This window comes from Capra hircus, chromosome 6, assembly GCF_001704415.2.
Source record: "Capra hircus breed San Clemente chromosome 6, ASM170441v1, whole genome shotgun sequence".
Lineage (NCBI taxonomy): Eukaryota > Metazoa > Chordata > Mammalia > Artiodactyla > Bovidae > Capra > Capra hircus.
The window spans coordinates 67813028-67827233 of record NC_030813.1 but is presented as its reverse complement, the minus strand read 5'-3'; the positions used below and the strand labels follow the sequence as shown (position 1 = coordinate 67827233).

The 14206-nt window shown below is 36.0% G+C and overlaps 1 protein-coding gene across 8 annotated transcripts in view; it reads left to right on the top strand.

The window, feature by feature from the left end:
• FRYL (FRY like transcription coactivator) overlaps nt 1-14206 on the top strand; it is a 257732-nt gene that overhangs the window by 151099 nt on the left and 92427 nt on the right. For 5 of the 8 annotated variants that reach the window (XR_001918189.1, XM_018049433.1, XM_018049434.1 and 2 more), the window contains 6 exons: nt 243-335; nt 3753-3851; nt 5300-5401; nt 8474-8518; nt 11244-11347; nt 11542-11650. Coding sequence is in view for 7 of the 8 variants with exons in the window: in XM_018049433.1 (XP_017904922.1) it covers nt 243-335; nt 3753-3851; nt 5300-5401; nt 8474-8518; nt 11244-11347; nt 11542-11650 (552 nt within the window). In the remaining variant the exon portion in view is untranslated. The remainder of the gene's footprint in view (nt 1-242; nt 336-3752; nt 3852-5299; nt 5402-8473; nt 8519-11243; nt 11348-11541; nt 11651-14206) is intronic. The other 3 variants (XM_018049438.1, XM_018049437.1, XM_018049436.1) reach the window with 1 other exon arrangement.

Here is a 14206-nt window from a genome sequence, read left to right as displayed (position 1 = left end):
TGCTTTTGCTTTAAATGACTTTTTTTTAAAGAAACAAGATAAATATGAATTAATGATGAGTTAATTCCTTATTCCAAGTGTTAAATTGTCACAAGTGTGAGTTAACTTTCTTTTTAAATTTGAGCATGAATTTGAACTTAGTTTTCTGATAAAATTGCAGAATGTTTAAGAAATTATTGTGATATTATCATTTCTTAATCTTCTTCCTTTGTTAATCTAATATATCTTTTTCCCCTCTCAAGGAATGTGCTCAGTATTTCTTAGAAGTAAAAGATAAAGATATAAAACATGCACTTGCTGGTTTATTTGTGGAGATTCTTATCCCTGTAGCTGCTGTAAGTCCATTTTTATTTTTACGTTGTATTTGAAAGTCTCTGTTCACTGAAGAGTTACCAGATGATACATTCTTACTTTCTCATAATCTCCTAGACAATAAAGTGGAAACTTTGAATGTTATGTGGGTGTAGGGAAATCTTCATTAGACAAATAGCAGAACACTGATCAGTCTTTTAATTAAAAGAACAAGCCCAGGCCCTTAAGATTTAGAGACCATTAACAGGCAGTGTTTTTGCAACCTGGAAGTAATGCTTATCTCAAGTAGCTCAGCATAACACACTGCATTTCATGGCATTTGCTCCTTACAGGGTGGCTGCCATTTTAATGCTTCTGAAGAATTTAAAAGTACTGTGACATATATCTTAGATTTTACAGAACTGTCTCACTTTTAAATGTTCATTTGTGTAGTTGCCATAACATTCATCATACCTGTCAAAATATGTATCCTAAGTTATTTATAAAATATGATTATTATAAATATGATCATGGTAACTTCTAGGGAAACAGATTTATGAAAGCTTTTCTTGGTCTAAATTCATTGTATTTCTCAAAATTAATTTGTAGTTACTACTAACGTGTGTGTATTAGTCCCTCGGTCGTGTCCGACTTTTTGTGACCCCATGGATTATATAGTCCATGGAATTCTCCAGGCCAGAGTACTGGAGTGGGTAGCCTTTCACTTCTCCAGGCAATCTTCCCGACCCAGGGGTTGAACCCAAGTCTTCCGCATGGCAGGCAGATTTACCATCTGAGCCACCAAGGAAGCCCACACACTAGTCACATAATGTGATAAAATAGGATTTAGGGATTTTCGGGCTTCCCTGGTGGCTCAGACGGTAAAGTGTCTGCCTGCAATGTGGGAGACGCGGGTTCATTTCCTGGGTCGGGAAGATCCCCTGCAGAAGGAAATGGCAACCCACTCCAGTACTCTTGCCTGGAAAATTCCATGGACAGAGGAGCCTTGCAGGCTGCAGTCTATGGGGTCACAAAGAGTCAGACACAACTGAGCGACTTCACTTCACTTCACTTCAGGGATTTTAGCATACTTAGACATGCTAGAATTTTTTTGCTTCCTGTGTGGTTTTTTTGTGTGTGTGGTATGTGATAATGCTCTTTACTTTCAGTTTACCATGTACTGCTGTATGAATGATATTCTTTATAGTTATACACATACACACATATTTCATTTTTAAAAACTTAATGGAGGTAAAATTGACTTAAACTACACATATTTAAATTGTACAATTGGACATATGTATACGTCTGTAAAACCTTCACCGCGATGAAGAGAGTATACATTTCTACCATCCTCCAAAAATGTCTTCATGCTCCTTTTTAATCCCCACTACCACTCACCCCACATTTTTCTCAGATCTAACCATGGATCTTTCTATTCCTCTACTTAGTTTTGGGTTTCCTAGAATTTTATACTAATGGAATCTTACACTACAGACTCTTTTCTGGTTTCTTTTGCTCTGCATAATTATTTTGAGTTCCAGCTATGTTACAGAATGTATCAGCACTTTATTCATTGTTGACTAGTATTCTGTTGTATGGATGCACAGGTCGGTTGTGTATTTACCTGTTTGGAGATATTTGTTCCTTAGAAGTGATTTGAGTTACTGCTTATCCATCCCGAATTGTGATGTGTGCTTCCCCTTTGTCTGAAAATCTGTTTTTACCAGGTATCTGAGAGTATGCTGTAGTTTTCAAGGCAGTTCATCAAGAGGAGCAGATTGTAGGAAGAAAGACTTTTGACTGTGGTCCGTTATTACTGTTGCCTAGTTCTTCTTTAATGCCATGTTTACTTTTTTCGTTTATTTACTAGGATTGCACACCAACAAAGTACCACAAACTAGGTGGCTTAAACAGCAAAAATTTATTGTCTCACAGTTATAGAGGCTAGATATCTGAGACCAAGGTGTTGGCAAGTTGATCTTTTTGAGTGCTGTGAGGAAGATCTGTTCCATGCCTCTTACTTAGCTTCTGGTAGTTTGCTGGGAATCTCTGGCATTCCTTGTCTTGTAGAAGTTTCACCCTGATCTATGCTTCATCTTTACATGGTGTTCTCCTTGTGTGCATGTCTATGTCTGCATTTCCCCCGCTTTTTGAGGACACTAGTCATGTTGGAGTAGCACCCCCTTCCCCTGCCAATACACACATACTCCAATAGGACCTTATCTTGCAGATATAACTAACTATATCTGCAATGATTTTCTTATAAGGTCACATTATGAGGTATGTGTGGTTGGGACTTCAGTGTTTGAATTTTGGGACAATTCAGCCCGTAACACCTGCCTCTATACATGGAGCTTCTTCTGTCTGGAACATTCTTACCACTCTAATAACCCCCAGCCTCCTTTCTTAGTTGACCTCTGCTTGTTTATTCATTATCTGTATTGAGTGCTTCCTGTGGGTCAGGGCCTCTCCTGTACACAGAGTAGAACAATGGTCAGGGTAGGTAAGACTTTTTTACTCTTCTATATCTTACATCCAGTTCAGCTAACTCACAGTCACTGAATATGTACAATATGCAGTATGCCAGATGTGTTGGTGAGTACTATGGAGAAATGTAAAGCAAGGTAGGGCCCTAAAAATGCTGCAGTGGGTAGGGGAGTTGAAATTTTAAATAGAGTGATTAGGAAAGATCAGGCTTCCCTGGTGGCTCAGCTGATAAATAATCCGCCAGCAATGTGGGAGACCTGGGTTCGATCCCTGGGTTGGGAAGATCCCCTGGAGAAAGGAATGGCCTCCCACTCCAGTATTCCGGCCTGGAGAATTCCATGGACTGTATAGTCCATGGGATCATAAAAGTTGGACACGGCTGAGTGACTTTCAGCAAAGGCCACCACCTTGAAAGGGATGATAACAGTTGATCAAAAACTGAAGGAATGCAGGAGCAAGGCATACCAGATTTGGGGGAAGACTTTCTTAGGCAGAAGGAGCCAGCACAGTCATCCAGAAGCAAGAGCATCTTTGATGTGTTCTAGGAATAACAGAGATGCTAGTCTGGCTGGATCCCAGTGCAGGGGCCAGAGCAGTGGGAGATAAGGTCAGAGAGGTTACATGGGATGCTATAGTATCTTAGGCAAGGAAATGCTGGATTCAGTGTATATATTACTTCCTTGTGGAGTTTTTCACTGGGGTCCGTTCTGAGTGCCCTAAGAGCACACAGAATTTTCTCTTGGAGCTTTTTTTGTACCACATAGTCATTGTCTGTTCACTTGTCTCTAGTCTCTGCTTGTTCACCCAGGGCAGGGACCTGGTTTGTCTCATTTACTTTATGGAACTTCCATTAGATACTCAGAGAATTATTAACCAATTTCAAACCTTACAAAACCTCTTTGTAATCTCTGTATCGTTTGATCTAACGTTTGTAACCATTTTCTTTGTTTTTGTCTTATCTTTTTACCTAGGCTGTGAAAAACGAAGTGAATGTTCCCTGCTTGAAAAATTTTGTGGAGATGCTTTATCAGACTACTTTTGAACTGAGTTCCAGAAAGAAACATTCATTGGTATGAGAAACATTTCAAACCTTCACATATTTATTTGGAATTTTAATAATTGATTTATGAATTTAGTAGAGTTTTTTTTTAGTAGAATTTAAAGAGAATTATAAAAATTAAAATTGTAAAATATCCAAAGTGTAAACACAAAGGGGAAATTTTACCTATTTTCTCCTGCTCTTTTAAAAACTGTATATTCTTAATTTTATTAGCTCTGTATTTAGTAGGTTATTCAGACTTTATTCTAGGTTTTGACAGATGCTTTAAATTTTGTATTAGAATATGTAAAGTGAAAGTGTTAGTCACTCAGTTGTGTCTGACTCTTTGCGACCCCGTGGACTATAGCCCGCCAGGTTCCTCTATCCATGGGATATTCCAGGCAGGAATACTGGAATGGGTTGCCATTTCCTTCTCCAGGGGATCTTCCCAACCCAGGGATTGAATTCGGGTCTCCTGCATTGCGGGCAGATTCTTTACCATCTGAACCACAAGTGAAACCCGTATTAGAATATAGGAAAATTTAAGTGTAGTGAGAAGTGAAAGTGTTAGTTTCTCAGTCGTGTTTGGCTCTTTGCAGTCCTGTGGACTGTAGCCCGCTAGGCTCCTCTGTCCATGGGATTCTCCAGGCAAGCATACTGAAGTGGGTTGCCATTCCCTTTTCCAGAGGATTTTCCCAATCTAGGGATCTAACCCAAGCCTCCCGTATTACAGGCAGATTCTTTACCGTCTGAGCTACCAGGGAAGTCCAATTTTACATTATAATAAGTTGTATTCTGAAGCATGTGATTGTCTATATAATTACATCTTCTCTTTTCAGAAATTTAAGGTGATTTTTTTCCCCATTTAACCATACACTTCAATAACTTTGAGGGGTTTTTCTGTAAATTTGTATGCAGCTTGGAGAAAATGTGCAATAGTGGATGAGTACTTGACCACTTAAGATAGAGGTATAATAATAATCAACAGTGACTGTGCCAGGCACTAAGCCAAGTGCTTTCCACTCTTTATCTTACTTTATGCCTCAGAACCCTATAGGATATGTGTGATGATCATCCTCACTTTTCATGTTAGGAAAGTGAGACCTCTAGCACTTTAACGTATCCTCTGAGTGACTGGAGTACACACACTCCCTAAAGTCACCTGATGAATTGAAAGCTGAAACGTTAACGTTGGTCTGTGCTCTGACCCCCAGGGCCGCTGTTCTAGTTAGAGGAGTATTGGATCTAGGGAGAAATAACAGCATATTTCTAACTTGGGGAGAGGTGATAGGTCAGGAAATTGTTCTTACAGAAAAAATGCCCTTTGTCATTTCTTTGATTATTCCCTGATTGTATTTTTTATTACAAACAGAAAAATGCTAATAGAATTTTTTTATGAGTATGAATGAAATATAATTGACAAGTCCAGTGCTGCCCTTTTTATGAAAAATCTTAATTCTGTTTCTTCCTCTCCTTTAGGCTCTGTATCCATTAATTACCTGCCTTTTATGTGTCAGTCAGAAACAGTTTTTTTTAAATAACTGGCATATTTTCCTACAGAACTGTTTGTCACATTTAAAGGTAAGACTTAATCTCATTTCTGACCTGTAAATACTGACTGTAGTATATTCACTCATGCATGTATATTAAACAGTATATAATAAAACTTTTAGTACTAGAGTTCATTTGAATAGAGATATTTTACCATATTTCTTTTCTTACACATACTTCATTTCTTCTATAGGGAATCATGTTACAGACATGAATAAACTGTTGATTAAATTTAGTTGGTCTTAATGAATGCAAAATTATATATTTTTAATGATTATTTATAATATCTTAGATTTAGCAATATTTATTAATTCCTTTAGAATTTCAGAGTATTAATCTTATAAAATTCTTCAAATTGTTATTTAGTGTTTTCTTTTGAGAAAATTCAGTAATGTTGGCTCAAGTCTGAATAATATGAAAAAAGCCTTGATGATGAAACATCACTAAAAGCACAGTTAGTGTAATTATGCCTGGTCAAGTCTAGAAGGATGGCTCTGGAGCCTGACAGCTCCTGAAATGTTCTGGCTTGAATCAAGGGATAATTACTTGTTATTAACAGTGTTTGGCACATCTGTGTTCAGTCTGAAAAGAAAACTATGAGGTAGAAGGATTTTCCCAGGATACTCTGCTGAAGGATCTCACAGGATCTTTTCTTCTGTGGACAGGAGCATAGTTATCTGACACAGAATGGGAATGTTCCACATCTGAATGTCATGTGAACACTGGATTTGAATACTGTTTTGATGCATAAATGAACATATTTGAATATCTGCTTACATATTATAGAAATATGGCTGCCAAGTCACTTCAGTCGTGTCTGACTCTGTGTGACCCCATACACGGCAGCCACCAGGCTCCCCCGTCCCTGGGATTCTCCAGGCAAGAACACTGGAGTGGGTTACCATTTCCCTCTCCAATGCATGAAACTGAAAAGTGAAAGGAAAGTAGCTCAGTCATGTCCGACTCTTAGCGACCCCATGAACTGCAGCCTACCAGGCTCCTCTGTCCATGGGATTTTCCAGGCAAGAGCACTGGAGTGAGGCAGGCATGGCTTTTTATTTTCTGTTATTCCTCTAAGTTAGGGTTAAAACTGAAAATCTTAAGCTTTGAAGATGATGAAACCAAGGCACAGAGAGATTAACTGACTTATCTCTGATCCAACAGCTAATCATGATGTGAGAAATAGGACTGGCTCTTTTTTTCTCACTTTTAAAGATTGATTTACTGGGCAACATTATTATATATGCATTTTTTTAATGATTTTACATATTTTGAAAAATACTTTTATTTCTTAGTAAGATATACTAAAAATAGGTCTTCCCAGAAGTATTTTTGGCTGTTTCCGTCCATAATATACATACATTGATGTTATTCATATTTGGGTGAGAATTGATATATTCTCTTTGCTTTATTTATGAAAATTCTCAGGATTAGTCAAACTGGTTAAATTCTTTATGCCATGCAACCAGAAAATAAGTTTTGTTTAATTAAGTACATTATATTATTTCTGTCCTTATTTTGGTAATTCATACAGATTAGGTGCTGAAAGGGAGGTGATAATTTTCTGGGTAGTATGATTCTTCAAACTTATAATAACATTTTAAGGCACACAGTTTAAGTGTTTCTGGAAGATTGCTTTGTTTCATGACAATTCATACTTTTCTGTTGCTTGTTGGAATGTTTTATATATATACGTTTCCACCTAACATATTTGCAGTTCTTTCGCAGTACCTTAACTTTTTTTTTTTTTTTTTGTCTTAAGGCTTTCATTTAAAATGCTGTTTTCTTTGAACCCTTACCTCCTATTAAACATTTCTGGCATATTGTCCATTTTCATTAATGGCTGTGTCAATCTGCCAGGCTAAAGGAGATAAGAGCCACTTAGCATGAATATTTGGAATATAGTTGTCTTGACCATTAACCCTTAACTTACATTAAGGCTCTATTCAGCAGAAATTTTATGACTTGGTTCCTCCTTTTTAAGTTTTATATACTGTGGCTACGCTGCATAGTTGAGGTAAGGAGTTGAGTATTCAGGGAAAAACTATGCTAGTTATCTGTTGTGACAAGTACAACTTATTTGATTTGTATATAGGGAAAATTGGCCCAAGATGAAGGTCTTCCCTAAATTGATTTTGCTTTGAGATTCAAGTAATCTCTTGATCTCAAAGTAATCTTTAACACTTTTTTTAGAACTACTACTTCTTAAAATAAATTTTTATTAATATTTATTATAGGCTAGATTTTCTAAGTATGGTATCTCATTTAATTTTTACTATAACTGAGGCTAATAGAGATAAGATTTGCATCTAAATCCATCTAGTTCCATAGTTTTTGTTCTTTCTGGTCTACCATGTTACCTTATAATGTACTAAAAAGAATATTGCTATACTTAAATATTTAAAAATGTGCTTTTGGCTATAATTCTGGGGTATTAAAAAGGCATTATTCTATAGATTCATAGGAATAAAAATGATACATTTTCAAGGTACTTTAAAATAGTGCACAGTTTTTAAAAAATTATCATACTAGTTTTTTAAATTGGTGACCAGAAAAACGGCCATTAATCTGTAGGTCCATAAAAGCATGAGAGAACAACAGTTTATTTTCACTGAAAATGTTAAATCTGCTATTTTTCTCCCAAATGTGATTTGGTAGTTTCCCATGCCCCTGTATTTATGTCAGTTGAGGTCATTATGTGAAAAATGATTTTAAAGTTTTTGAAGAATAAGAAAGAGAGGAATAAGAGTAGGTGCCATATAAAAATAATTGAAACATTTTTTCTACAGTGTATGCTTCTTTTCTTTTAAAAATGGAAACTTGCCTAAAATTAAATGCTGTACTTTTAGAGGAAAAATTAGACAGTTGAAAATTTTAACTATTTTCCCTCAGCTTCAGTGTTGTAGGTGTATCCCATGATCCATGATGCCCAAATTGTAGAATTGTTTTCCCTCAGTGTTTCTAGCCACTGTCTTGGAAATTTCAAATTTCTCCTAAATAGAGACCTTGGTGAAGAGCTGTCCTGTTTTGTGCTTATTTTCATCTAACATGCATGTGCTGCATCTCATGTTTATGTTTGCTGTCTCACATTGCTTTATTTAGATGCCATCTAACAACAGTATCAGAAAACAAATAGAAACTCTCCAGGTGAGTCGTGTTGATGTTACAAAGTAAAATATTGCTTTATCTCCTTAAGTGTGGCTTTTTTCCCCCTTTACCCATTGCTGCCTTGCATGTCCAATGTATTTATTCAAACCTGCTTCTTGTGTTGTAAAAGAAGAGGCGCATACAGCAGGAACTTTCTACCAAAGGTTTATATTAATGTGGCCCCAAGAAGATGAATTTAATAGAGAGATATGATACTGAATACTGATCTTTAGCCATCATCTTCAGTTTTAATTCTATTTAATTTATGTTAGCTGTTATGATACCTTTTTATAGTGTTTTTTTTAATAAATTATACTTTTAAAATATTTTCCAATGAAATTAAAGGGACAGTATCTCAGACTGAATATGATTTTGATGCAGTACTTTAAAATTTCAATCCTACTGGTTTGAGTTTAAGTAAATCTTCTTTTTTTGTTTTTGTTCATAGTAGGAAAAGGTGAAGAAACACTAAAATGATTGCTGCCAAGAGCATATTTGACTGACATCAAAACTTTATTATTTATTAATAAAACTGGACTTTATTAATGTAATCTGATTATTCAAATTAGACCAGAACTGTAACTAGGGAATTATGTATTTTTGTTTAAGGATTAGATTAACTGAGGATGTCTTTATTATTCAGACATGTATAGCAGCATTTCATTGACCAAATAAACAATTATATGATTTTTAATCACTTTTTATCTTGTTTGGAATTGTTCTTTATAAAATAAATCTGCTTTATAAAACACAGTAGTCCATCTTGGAAAGTTTGAAAATCAAATTTTATTTCATATCAGATGCCTCAGCATATAAGATATTCTAAGTTATATGAGAAGAATTTTTATGTGAATTAGACTTAGATTTTTAATAGTAATTTATTACATGTTGGTTTATAATATTCATATTATGAAAATATAATTAACAAAGTGAAAATATTATTTGTAGTGTACCTAAAACTAAGTGAAAGTGAAGCCGCTCAGTCGTGTCCAACTCTTTGTGACTCCGTGGACTGTAGGCCACCAGGCTCCTGCGTCCATGGGATTTCCCAGGCAAGAATACTGGAGTGGGTTGCCATTTCCTTCTCCAGGGGATCTTCCCGACCCAAGGATTGAACCCGGGTCTCCCGCATTGCAGGCAGACACTTTAACCTCTGACCACTAGGGAAGCCCAAAACTGAACTCTTATTTTGATATCTGAGACCTTGTATTTAAGTGCTAGAAAAAAAAGTATTTCAGAAAGCTTGGTTGTTACATTAGAAACATACATTGTGTGTAACTATATATGTTACTTTATTTATATTAGTAACAAATTAATAAAAAAACTACTTGGGGAGTATATTTAAAATTTGGAATCATGGATTTGACAGTAGAGGAAAAGACTGATTTTTAGACTCTGACCAACTGAATAGTTGATATTCCATTCTGAATTATATCAAATCTTCATATACATAGATGTGCAAAATTATAGCCATTACCTTCTGTAGGGGGGATCTTTCTGACCTAGGGATTGAACCCAGGTCTCCTGCTTGCAGGCAGATTTTATCATCAGAGCCACCAGGGAAGCCCTATATTTTTTTCCCCCTAGTTTTTGTCTTTTTAAAAAACAACTCCAGTAGTAACCTTTTTGCATTGCTTCTAATTATAGGGAGCAGATGTCTATTATTCTGTAGTCTGAGAAAATACAAGATAGAATGGCTCAGCTACTTCATATTTAAAAAGTCCCTTTTGTCCATTGTTACATATAAAATAATTGTTTAACAATAGCAAATCCCTCAAGCCAAATAAATAAATGCTAATATATAGGACTAAATGCATTATAATTAACAGATGCATAAAGAATTTCTCCTAATAAAGATGATTATTAGCTAATTTTCAAATTTTACAATTAACTCTCACTACATGACTTGTCATTTGAGAACTTCACTTTTTATAATAGCTCATATGAGGAAAAGGTTTGTTGACCAAATTGTGATCGAAATGGGTGCTTTTCTCATTTTAAATAATAATGTTCTTGTTCTAAACTAAAAATTAAGGGTAAACACTTGACACATACTGAGCATTTAAGATGTGCTAGAGTGTTCCAAGTGCTTTTCACTTAATATAATAACTTCCTTAATCTGTGAGGTAGGTATGGGGTACCTTGTACCCTAATCTACATTTTAGAGATGAAGAAACTTTCACCAAACAATGTAACAGTCTCCAAGGATGAGGTTTGGCTAGTTATTCCTAATTTCAGAGTCTATGCTTTTAACCCACCATTCCATATTTTTTTTTAAGTATAATCACTCAGTAATATTTTGCATTGTTTCATAAGTGCAAATATCTATAACAACATTTGGTGTTCTAAATTTTAACTGTTTATGAGCTGCAATGAATTATGGCAAAGATGAATAATCCTTTCATCATTATGTCAGTATTGTTGTGGGACCCATTTGCCATCAGGTAAGTTGAACTATATACACAGAAAATACATAATTCTAGTATTTTACTCTTTTGTTTTGAGAATACAAGGAATGACTCAAGTCCCTTATTTATGGCTGCTTTTGAGCTTTCTCTACTTACCATATACTAAACATATACTTACATATTGAAACCTGTTTTGTATTGAATAAAAGAGGGAATGGAAAGGGGTTTTAATTATTGATAGAATATAATTGATCTTAAATTTATTGCAAGTACTTTAATAAATAAGCTTATTTTTATTCTCTTTTGTTTCTAAACAGAATAAAGATCCTAAAATGTCTCGAGTTGCACTGGAATCTTTGTATAGATTGTTGTGGGTCTATGTAATTAGAATAAAATGTGAAAGCAACACTGTAACTCAAAGGTGAGTGCCTTTGTTTTAAAGCATATTTCAAATAACATCTTGGTTAAAAAACAAAATAACCACACTAATGAATTTTAGTTAACAAAAATACCTTGAGGAGGAATATGAATTACCTTGGCAGGATGGGAAGGATATTTTGCTAATGTTTTGTTGCTTTCATTCTCTCATCATGACTAAATCTTTTCTCCTTCTAGTCGTCTTATGAGCATAGTGTCAGCACTTTTCCCGAAAGGTTCACGAAGTGTGGTTCCTCGTGACACACCTCTCAATATATTTGTGAAGATTATTCAGTTCATTGCTCAGGTGAGTGACTGACTCATAATACATATATACATGGAAGTTATAACAGTGACTCAGACTCCTAGAATTTGTTACACATCTAAAAGCATGGTAGTAAAACATTTATTAATACTGAATAGTGAAAAAAGTATGCTTTAAAAAGTAAAAAATAAATGAGGCTAATGATTGATTTTTGTGTGTGTGCAAAATATGTTTAAATCATTGATCTACACACTTGGAGAAGGAAAGGAAATTCCCACAAATGGAAGCACTCAATTTAGAAAGAGTTGAGGAAATCTCATAATCCTACTTTTAGTCTATAAACTAATTAATGCCCGAGTATCTTGAAAGACAGTGGAACTGTTTTCATAATAATATTAATCTAGGTTCTCAGGTGCAGACACTAAAATCCACTGTAGACAGCTGAACCCAATGGGGTCTTTTTATTTTTATTTTTTGACCACCATGTGGCATGTGGGATCCTAGTTTCCTGACCAGGGATTGAGCCTGTGCCTTATGTAATGGAAGGGCAGAGTCTTAACCACTGAACCACCAGGGAAGTCCCCAAAGGGGTCTTTTAAGGAATATAGATTGTTTACAGAATTGCTAATAGGACAGAAGAGACCGTAACACTGGACTCCCAAGGGAGCTGCTGCCTCTGCCACAGTCAAAACAGCTGCCAAATTAGGAAGCATACCCCTAAGGTGCTTCAGAATCATGCTGCTACCATGATCCCACCAGTAAAACAGATGCCTTTCTCCCTGTCCTCCTCCTCCTCTACCCCAGTTCCCTGGGTTTCAGTCACATTCTGAAGCCTGTTGTTCAAAGGCATCCTGGGAAATGTCATGTTAGCTTTGGAGCCTCTGCAGTAAAGGCAGGTTTATTTGAAGAGGAGTAAATGGAGACTGAGTAAGCACATCTACATTGTCTTTTGTGACATCAGCCCTGGAGAAGCATAGGTAGGGTTACCGTCTCAATTTAGGAAAAACACTGGGATTCCAGGATATTGATTGAGTTCTCTTTGAACTAAAACTGTTGACAACGAAGATGACCCATAAGGTAATTATTCTTGACAGTGAAGAAGTAAAGAATATTTTAAAAAATAATACAAAAAAAAAAATAATAAATAATACATTTCTATTTATAGAAGCACCAAATTAATGATAATTAGATAAGTAATATGAATGAAAGCAGATTGTGCTTTAGGTTTGTGGTTCAGAGAACTTTTGCCATCTTATCACATCCCTTCTTCTAGGGTTGTACCCACTCCCTTGGATTAATCACTTCACACCAGCATTCTTCCAGAACTATAGAGCTCCTCTCAAACATCAGTTATTCTTAGTTGACTTTTTCTTTTTCCTTGGAGATTACCTTACTGGAGCCCAGTTTTTTCTGTCTCAGTTTGAATTTCTTGCTCTCTAGGCCTGCTGCATAACTATTATCATGAAGCTTCCTTTCATCATTATTTTGGATATTACTTCACTTAGATCTTCAGTATGATTTTGGTAAATGAGTGTTTAAAACTTAATATCCTACTGGTTTGGGTATTAAACTAATCATTTGATAATTAAATCGCATATATATAATCATATACTTTTAACATTCAGTTCAGTTCAGTCGCTCAGTCATGTTCGACTCTTTGTGACCCCATGAACCACAGCACACCAGGCCTCCCTGTCCATCACCAACTGCCAGAGTCTACCCAAATCCATGTCCATTGAGTCACTGATGCCATCCAACCATCTCATCCTCCGTCGTCCCCTTCTACTCCTGCCCTCAGTCTTTCCCAGCATCAGGGTCTTTTCAAATGAGTTAGCTCTTCACATCAGGTGGCCAAAGTATTGGAGTTTCAGCTTCAACATCAGTCCTTCCAATGAACACCTAAAGGACTGATCTCCTTTAGGAGGGATGGGGTTGGATCTCCTTGCAGTCCAAGGGATTCCCAGAGTCTTCTCCAACACCACAGTTCAAAAGCATCAATTCTTCAGCCCTCAGCTTTCTTTATAGTCCAACTCTCACATCCATACATAACTACTGGAAAAACAATAGCCTTGACTCGACAGACCTTTGTTGGCAAAGTAATGTCTCTGCTTTTAATATGCTGTCTAGGTTGGTCATAACTTTCCTTCCAAGGAGCAAGCATCTTTTAATTTCATGGCTGCAGTCACCATCTGCAGTGATTTTGGAGCCCCAAAAAATAAAGTCTGCCACTGTTTCCACTGTTTCTCCATCTTTTTGCCATGAACTGATGGGACCGGGTATCATGATCTTAGTTTTCTGAATGTTGAACTTTAAGCCAACTTTTTCACTCTCCTTTTTCACTTTCATCAAGAGGCTCTTTAGTTCTTCACTTTTTGCCATAAGGGTGATGTCATCTGCATATCTGAGGTTATTGATATTTCTCCCATTAACATTAATTCATGCGTATTCTCCCTTTTGTCCACCTAGATTCAGGAACTTCTTCTGGTCACAGACAAGTATTCTTGACATTGTTTGTGTAATTCTTAACATGATCCGTGGTTTGGGAATTTTCCCCAGAGAAGGGAACTGCTTGCTACCCACTCCAGTATTCTGACCAGG